General features: G+C 58.6%; 1 protein-coding gene across 1 annotated transcript in view; it reads right to left on the bottom strand.

Annotated features, from left to right (window-relative positions):
• The window catches only part of CRB2 (crumbs family member 2), a 15,117-nt gene extending 12,224 nt beyond the window's left edge, over window positions 1-2,893 (bottom strand). The window contains 2 exon segments of the mRNA XM_008568330.1: window positions 1-169; window positions 2,437-2,893. The exon segment at window positions 1-169 is cut by the window's left edge and continues 2 nt beyond it. Coding sequence (XP_008566552.1) covers window positions 1-169; window positions 2,437-2,893 — 626 coding nt within the window.
• Window positions 2,894-9,320: the final 6,427 nt, after the last annotated feature.

Below are 9,320 nucleotides of genomic sequence, written 5' to 3' on the forward strand. Positions count from 1 at the left end.
CCGTGCGCGCACGGCTGGCCCTGGCACTCGTCCACGTCCCGCTGGCAGCTGGCGCCCGCGTAGCCCGGCGCGCACACGCAGCGGTAGGAGCCCACGCCGTCCAGGCACGAGCCCCCGTGCAGGCAGGGCGCCGACGCGCACTCGTCCACCTCGGCCTCGCAGGTCACGCCTGGACAGGGGCCGGAGACACGGGGACCGAGAGGTGACACCCAGAGGCCGAAAGTGCTCCCCAGTTACCAGGAGCGAAGTGGGAGGCTCCAGAGAGAGACTCGGTCGCTTCCTTCCTTCGGGACAGGTGTTTCTTGCGCCAGCAGTGGCTGGCGGTTGGGTAGAAACGTGACAGACATCCTTGTCCTCATGGAGTACTCAGCAGTCTAGGCCAGGAGACGGGGACTGGGTCCATGATTATATAAATGGGGACTGATGTCTAATGCTGATGAACCCAGCCAGAGAAAACTAGATCCTGTGAAAGCAAGAGCAGGGTCTGGTCTGGAGAAGTGGGGGTCAGGGAAGGCTTCTTGGAAGAATACCCTTTTGAAGGAAGGGACAGGGGACTAAGGTGAGCAGTTGGATTCCAGAGAGAGACCGCGGCATTGGTCAGGTCGCGCGTGGGGCGGGGACATGATGCCCCAGGAGGTGGGAGCTGTGTGGAAGGTCAGGAGCGAAGGGGAGCAGGGAGGAGTGAGGCAGGGGTGGCCCGGGGCAGGGCCTCGCGGGCCAGGCAGCAGACTTGGAGCTCATCCTGACAGTTTTAAGCAGCTGAGGGACACGGCCCTGCCACATTTTAGAAGGCTCACTCCTGTGGCTTTGAGGAGGGTGTACAGAGAGACCCTGGGGAGGAGGGGGATTGAAAAAACCCTGGGGAGTGGGGGAGACGCTGGAGTAGGATAACCAGCTCCTCCAGACTTTCTTGCACTGTCTTGGTTTTAAAACTGGAAATCCCTTGGCTGTCCAGTTAGCCCAGTTGGCTAGAGCGTGGCACTAAGGTCACAGGTTCGGACCCCGATACAGGCCAGCCACCAAGAAAACTGGAAGTCCTGAGTCCCGAGATCCCCCACAGTCCTGGGCAAACTGAGACGCTTATGTGGCCCTCTCAGGGAGAATTGCAGAGTTTGGAGATACACAGTCCTAGGTCACTGTGGAGTTCACATGTCACTGTAGACTCCAGTGGGCCCTGCCTCTGCCCTCCAGCAGGAACCCTCCCTCTTCCCAGCTCAATGAGCATGAAACGTGGCCCCTCCTTCCCGTGACCCCTCCCTCCCCTCGCCCCAGCTCACTCCCACCCTCTGTGCCAGGGGGAGCCAGGCCCAGGCCGCCTGGAATCCCAACCTCCCCCGCCAGGCTCAGAAGGGAAGGAGGAGAGAAATGAGTCATGCTCACATCCACCACTCACCCAGAAAGAGTTCCCCAGAGCGTCCAAGCCCCCACATCCGGGCGCACGCACCTGCTGGTGACACACACGCACTCCCCACACACGCACTCAGCCCAGACACCTGCAGATACTGGCAGACACAGAGAGGCAGTCCTTCACTCGCAGAGACGGGCAGATGTGACCCACACTCGCACATACACAAGTAAGACATGCAGACACTGAGACGCTCCAGTGAAGAGAAAGATGCCAAGAACCAGCTTCCAAAATCCATTTCCATCAGCGTGCTGTCTCTTCACTCTATGCCCCTCCCCTGGAACTCAGCCCCCCGATCTGGATCCCTTGCTCTGAGGTGACCTCAAACTGCTCTCTGCCCTTACTTAGTGGCGAGTTGTCTGAACTCAGGGTTGAAGTAGAACCCAGAGTGTCTACACTGCAGACTGCAGCTGCACCCTCCTTCCCAACTTCAGGCCACGCTAGGAAGCAGCTCCAGGACGCTCTTGCCTCGGAGCACGGGTGGGACTCGGACGCGCCATCCTCTGGAGGCGGGAACCGATGTGTGCTCAGTGCCAGTCACTTTTCTGAGCATTCGTGTATATGTTACCCCTCCCCCCCAAGACAGCGGGGCTCCCTGGGGTACATCTACATGACAATTTGAACCAGACCACAGTGTATCTATGCTAGAACGATTGGGGATATTCAGAGGGAGGGGGTCCACATTACATCCTGTGCCACTCCAGTGGAGAAGCTGGACAGTGTCTACGTGACAGCTTGACACAGGTCTGGAGTGAGTAAACGCTGGAAATACTGTCTGAGGTCTCATTAAAGCTGAACCAGGCAAATCTGCACTCTGTAAACTGCACTGCCAGAGATGACTGAGGGGCGTCTCCACCCCCAGAGCCAAACCAAGCTCTGTAAAGGGACTGCAGTAGCATTTGTCCAGGGCCCGATCCATGCCAGTGCTCGCTTGCACATATGTACTCATCCAGGGCTGCCAGAGAAGCGTCAGCTCTTGGAGCTGCTGGTGGGATAGACGTTACAGACCCCCTCCCAGCGAGGCACATTACCTGTGTATCCAAGGGGGCAGTGGCATTCGTAACGGTCGGCCAGGTTGCGGCAGGTGGCCCCATGGTGGCAGGGCCGGGACGCGCACTCATCAATGTCCAATTCACAGTGTGGGCCCTGGAAACCGGGCACGCAGTAGCAGCGGAAGCCATTGGGATCTGGCCCCTGGGGCACACACAGAGCGCCGTGGTGGCATGGCTGGGTGGCACAGCCCTGGGGCTCCGTGGGCCCACAGGTGTAGCCACCACTCTCTGTGGCCTGGCACTTGGTCCCTGGAGCGCACGGGTCTGAGGCACAAGCACTTGGGGTCTCTGAAGTCACCGTTCCTGCAGAAAGAGGAAGCTGGCTGGGCAGGGTGAGCAGGGCTACAAGGACACTCCCCTCCCCCCACTCGCAGGCCCAAACCCAGCACCCGGAGCCAGAAGGCAATGTGGGTCCGTCCCAGCAAGCTGCCCACATGTACACCTGGAGCTGGGAACGGAGTTAGGAGTGTCTGCGTAGCCTAGCTCTGGGGTGGGGTGGGGGGACCGGCGAGCTGGCACTCACTAACTCTGTGAGCCTCCCCTTCATGGTCCCCTCGCACCCTCTGCAGCACCCCTGTGAGGCGGGACTGTCGTGCCCATTTTACAACACAGCAAATGGAGCCTCAACTGGAGACTTGCTGTGGTCACACAGCAAGTTCCCACTGGCACAGGCTTCAAGGTCTGTCCGGGTGATTTCGGCCCCACCCAGGGAGGGGTCTCCTCCGGTTTCCTCTTCCACAGGCTCCACTGGCTCCCGGGAGACCCAGGAGGAGAGGCTGCTCCCCCGCCCCCTCCTCTCCTGCTGGGGTCTGGTAACTCCATCGCTGCGCGAAACTGGAGATGGGCCACCTCTGCCTCGGAGCATGGACGACTTCAAAGGCAGGGACCATGTGCTCGGCGTCTCTTCCCCCGCCCCTCCTCCGCCTCCCGCCTACTGGCCTGGGAACTTCCAGAGGACCCCTGGCCCCCGCTTTGTCCCCCGCTTTGTCAGCAAGTGCTCTCCGTGAACTGCACCAGTGGGGGCTCAGCGAACGCCTGCCACCTGCCGCTGTGATGCCACCACCACACGGAGCTGCCTCTGCCACAGGGTGACCCACCGGTTTGGAAGCCCAGCCTAGAGAGCCAGCCTCCCTCCTGTCCACCCTCTTCCCTTCCTCAGAGGCTTGTCAGGGTGACACCCAGATAAGAACTGGGGCTGTGAAGTGAAACAGCCCTGGGTTCAAACTCCAGCCCAGAAAACTATTAGCTATGAGACCTCGAGCAAGTCATTTCTCCATCTGAGCCTCCACTGCCCGATCTGCAAAGGGGACGATGACTCGAAGCCTCAGGTACTGCTGCCGGTGCCTGCTCGTGTCGGGTCAGTAGGCGATGGGGGAGCCGCCCCCACCTGGAGTTCCGAGAGGCGCCCCTCCCCCCCAGGTTGTCATCCAGACACTAACCAGGCTCCAGAACCGCTTCAGACCTTGCAGCCTCCCCTCCCCCATCTGGTGAAGACCCCCCAGATAAGGCTGGCCGCCTTTCAGGCGTCATCCACATTCCACCCCGCAGGGCTGTCCACTGGCCCGACCCCCACCCTGCCCAATGGGCCCAAGCAGGATGAGGGACAGTGAGACAGATACCCACGGATGGACCCAGGGAGACAGCCCGCTGTCTAGTCCCACCCTCGAGTGCCCAAAGTACCTGGTACAGCTCAACGTGCGCTCGTTCTGAGATTCCCAGACTGGGGGACCCTAGTGCCCACCCGGGGCCAGGCAGCAAGCAGGGCACAGAGGGTCTGAAACACTGTCAAGGAAAGAGGACCTGCTTCTGGCCATAGTTACCCTCCCCAGCTCGGGGCCTGGTCCTATGGGTGAGGGCACAGGGCGCCTGGGCCTCTCGGAGGGCTTATGGGCAGTCTGTCTCTCCCACCCGGCCACTGTGGCTGAGCAGTTCAGAGTTGGGTCTCCCAAGGCTAGATGGGTGGTCCATGGGGGTGGGAGTGGCTCGAACTCCCTCTTACTTGAGCACAGGTTTCGGGCATCAGACAGACCTGAGTTGTATCTGGGGTGCGCACAATGCCCACCTCGTGGGGATGGTGTGAGAAGGCACCGAGGTGAGGGGTGTAGAGCCCTGGCACCCAGTGAGCCCCCAGTGAGAGGCTATGGCCATTATGATCAGGGTCCCTTGACCTTGCATGGCTCTGGAGGACAGTAAGCATGACCCCCATTGTGAAGAGCCCCTATGCTGGTCTGTGCCAACAGACCCCTCATTTAATCCCAACAGGGAGCTGCACCTCATTGTGTCCAATCTCGAGCTTTGTTCTGCTCCAGAGCCCTCCATTCTGGAGCAGTGGGGACCAGGCCGGGGAGACAGCACTTGGGAAAGGGCCCTGGTTGGGGGGTGGGGGGATGCTCCGTCACAGTCTGCCTACCTTTGGGGCTCCTCCCAGGACCTTGGGAGCAGATGGGCCATTACTGTAAGTGACAGAGCCCAGGGGACAGAGCCCAGCCCCAGGGGAGGAAGGAGGTTCTCAGTCCGAGCCAGGCGGGGAGGAGGGCACTGCCCTTCCCGGGAGACACACAGTAGCACCAAACGCCCGCCTGTGAGGGACGGCCGCCTTCCTTGTGCCACCTCCCTTCACCTTCACGTTCACCTCGCGAGGCGGATAGTACTATTATAACTCTTTACAGTTGCGGGAGGTGAGGCTCAGAGATGAGGCGACTTCGCAGTCCCACTGCCCGTGAGGGGCTGGGATCCAAACCCAGTTCTCACGCTCCAGACCCTCCACTCCAGGGTTTCCAGAATCACCTGAGGCCCATATTAAGAATGCAGATTCCTGGGCCCACTCCAGACCTGGAGACTCAGAACCATTGGGCCCAGGGCCCGAGAATCTGCATTGCAACCCTGGGGATTCCTTTGCAGGTTGAGGTGTGGAAGCTGCTGACTTTGGGTCATCTTGTCTTCCAGAGTGAGGAGCCACGGAGGCCAGGCCAGCCCAGGGCAGAGAGGAGGAGAGGCCGGGAGGGGCGCGGGGTGTGGAGGGCAGCTGGGCAGAGGTGGGGCTGTCCCCAGGGCCAGTCTGGAGGGGCGGGGCCTGTTGCCAGGACAACGAGGGGCCTGTGCTTATCTTTACAAATCCCTCCTGACCTCTCAGGCTGCCTGGGCTGACCTGGCAGGGGAGGGATTAACAGACACCCACCCCTCCCCTTCGACCTGCCACCCTGCCCTGGGGAAGGCAGGAGGGACGGCAACCATTTACTGAGCGTGTACTATGTGCTCGGGGATGTGCATCTGTTATTACACTCATATTTGATTCAAGCCAAAAAACATAGGTGCTGTTAAGAAAACTTCTGTTTTTCCAACTCAAAGAGGTTGATAAGCTTGCTGGGATCATTCGTCAAAAAACTAAGAATCAGGTCACCTCCAGATTTCTGAGAGGTCCACATCTCCCAATGCATGTGGCATTTCCACTTTGCAAACTCTGAATTGCCACCCACATACTGTCATTTTAGCACATTCCAGCCGCCTCACCCCAGCACCAGGAAAGTCTCTACAGGTTTTCACAAGAATGGAGGTTCCAATATCAGCCTGAGTAGAGAGGACAGTCCTCCCTGTCTATCCAGAACCTGGCTGTTAGCAATGGCACGTGCTTCAGGCCCCACTCAGTGCTCAGTAACTGCCACGTCACACACACTTATGACAGGTCTGGTTATAACTGCCAGCTGCTGGTGACAAGTGTTTTTTTTTTTTTTTTTTTACTGAAGGTGGATTTTGGCAAACTTCCTGTCTACAAGGCAAGAGAGGATGTTTTTTAAAAGTGACCTAAGATCTCATAAGGTATGAAAGTTTCTAGCACAGGAAGAAAAAAACTGTTCATCTGGTATCACTAGGCTTTAAGGGCAGGGCTGGATAACAGCACGAAACAGTAGGGGTTTACAAACACTGACTCAGAGTCATCAGAAAGTGGTGGAAAAACTCTAAAAAGGCAGAAGTTGGGAATACTCGTTTTCAAGAATGTTTACCCCCCCCCCATTTTAAGGGCAGGGCTGGATAACAGCACGAAACAGTAGGGGTTTACAAACACTGACTCAGAGTCATCAGAAAGTGGTGAAAAAACTCTAAAAAGGCAGAAGTTGGGAATACTCGTTTTCAAGAATGTTTACCCCCCCCCCAGGTTAAAAGGTGTAATTTTGATAACAGCAATCGCAACAAAAACTGTCACAGATGAGAGTCTACCCTGTGCCCGGCGCTGGCGTATCCCAGTGCTTCCAAACCGCAGTCTCCGAGTGCCAGGGCCAGGGAGGCACCTCCTCGAGCAAGGGGAAGACAGAGCAGGTGGCATCTGGACCTGCCACTTCTAACTATTTTACAATTAACACTTAATGGGCTTCCATCTACAATTTCCTTTGAAATTCTCCCACCTAAGTTGGAGAACCACGGCATTCTCTCTCCAAGTTCTTGTAACATCCTGGGGGTGAGTGGGTTTGTCGCTTTTTACAGAGGCACAAAGAAGTCTGCTGTGAAATCCCGGCCCTGCCACACACTAGCTCTGTGACTCTGGGCAAAGTACTGACCCTCTCTGGGCCTCATTTACCTCTTCCATAAACTGGGGTATCATAAGGCCACTGGGAGAATTAAGTTCCACATTAGCGAGTAGCACAGAGCCTGCCCCGTAGTGGCTGATGTTATTCATTCATCAACAAATCTTTATTTGAGGCAAACACCAACTATCCCCAAGTTCCCGACATGGGTGGGGTCAATTGTGTGCGGCTTCCCTCTCCATCCCTGCATCCCCCACCCCCTTCTGGTTGAAGGAGGGGCCAGACTTGGGGACTGGACTCGCTGCCCTTTTGTGCGCTGGGCTCCCTGGGTGTTTGGGGAAGAGGGGGTGGATATGAGAGCGCAGCGTGCCCCATTGTGCTCCAAGATGCTTGGTCCTCTCCATAGCAACCAGCTGGGCCTTGCGGCAGAGTGGGCCCAGGAGGGAGGGGCCCAGCCCAGGGCCTGGCAGGGGTGGGCAGCAGGGCTGGGGGCCCTCCAGAAACCCCCACCCCCTCTGGGATGGCAATTCGTTTTCAAGTGACACAGTCTCCGGCCCCTCCCCAAGCAGTCAGGCTTAGGTAATGGCCTCCAGACATGGTCATGCCTGCAGTGCCTTATCCCAGTTTTGGGGGATCCCCAGGAATGGAGCTCCCCGCACAGAAAACGCAGAGGGAAAGGCTGGCCCTGGGAATCCCAGCAGGGTCATGTGGGAGTGAGTGTGTATATCAGGATACGTTCCATTTATGTGTCACCTCTGCCTCCAGGTTCACGTGGATGTACATTTGGGTGTGAATGCACACGTCCGCATGTGCGTGTTGGTGTCTACAGGCCTACAGGTGTCTGTGGACACCAGTTCATGTGGTGGTGTGTGCCTTTGTGCATGCCACGCACAGGTGTGCAGGTGTGTGGGTGCATGCATGTGTGCACCTGTGTTCATGTGCGTGTGTGTGTACAACACAGGGATCCACAGAGCAGGATGTCATGCCCTCGTGTGCCGACAGCAGAAAGCAGGCACCCAGCACCTCTCACAAGTCCCAGAGTCACCTCAGGGGGCCCAGCTCCTAAGTCCCCATCCCTCCCTGAGCTTTAGTTTTCTCTACAAAGTGGGGTCCTCATCCTTCCGAGCAGCCCCACAGAGAGGATTAAGAAATGAAGGCTTTGCAAGCGTGGGGACCTCGAGCCTCAGAGGAAGGCCCCAGGTAGGAGCTTGGAGAGGCTTCACCCCCAGTCCTGCCATCCGTGGAGCTCTAAGGAGGTGGGGCCACAGGCCAGCAGGCTCTCCTTAGCTCCCTCCTCCAGCCAGGGGCGGTGGAGGCGGGGGACTTCCCAGGCCTGGCCCCTGTAGCTATAGTGATCAAGACCAAGCGTCCCCCTGGACCCCCCAGGAGGAATTCCAGGCCCTGCCCGCGTGAATCAACTTGGACAAAGGCAGAGACCACTTGGCAAATGGGGCTCTGGCTCCAGGGAGCCCTTTCAGCTTGGTCTGGAAATGCCGGGGAGGGGACAGCAGGGACACACACATGTTCCCAAATCCCCAGCCCCCCCAAGGGACCCAGAGCATCCCCAGGCCCTTCCTCCCCCCCCCGCCCTGTGCTGGCAGGGCTACCCCACAAATGGAGGGGTGCAGGCAGACACCCGGCTCCCCTGGGTCTCTTCCCCCTTCTCCACCACAATTACTGAGCTGGAGTCTGCTGCCCCACCCCATGCCCCCCATGACAAGAGCAAAGACCCAGTTCAACCCACCAGAGAATTAATACCCACAGCTCGTGCTGGGAAACAGCTCATGGCTCACCCGAGAGAGCCCATCCACCTCCCAACTTTAACACACTCACAACCTGCACCCCACAACCCAGCACACGACTCAGGGCAGACTCAGGTTACTTGCAGCTTCCCAAACTCAGCCCCTCACAAGCCAGGACCCTCCTCCCCCAGCCCCAACACCCCCTCCTTTACAGGGTACAATGCACCAGGATTCACAGCATTTCCCAAGACACACACCACACCCATATCAGCCCCCACAAGTCACACCGAGCCCCTGATCCTCCCCCCAGCCACACACCACAACCCGCAAGTCCCAGAACATACTCACCTCCTCGGAGCACCACAAAGTTCCAGTGCCCCCAGTGACGCGCCCCTCTGCACCCCACACAGCCTGGGCTCCTCCCAGCCCCACCTCCAGCCTGGGACCCACGCGGACAGCCCGCCCTCAACCCCAGCAGCCAAGGCCTGGGGTGTCAGCCTTGGGGGACAGACTCTCCCCGGGGGCCCCATGGCTTGGGCCCCCACTCACCAGCCAGGAGGGCTAGGGCAGGGGTCTGGAGCAGCAGCAGCAGCAGCAGCAG

The sequence above is a fragment of the Galeopterus variegatus genome, unplaced genomic scaffold, assembly GCF_000696425.1.
Source record: "Galeopterus variegatus unplaced genomic scaffold, G_variegatus-3.0.2 Scaffold400, whole genome shotgun sequence".
Classification (NCBI taxonomy): domain Eukaryota; kingdom Metazoa; phylum Chordata; class Mammalia; order Dermoptera; family Cynocephalidae; genus Galeopterus; species Galeopterus variegatus.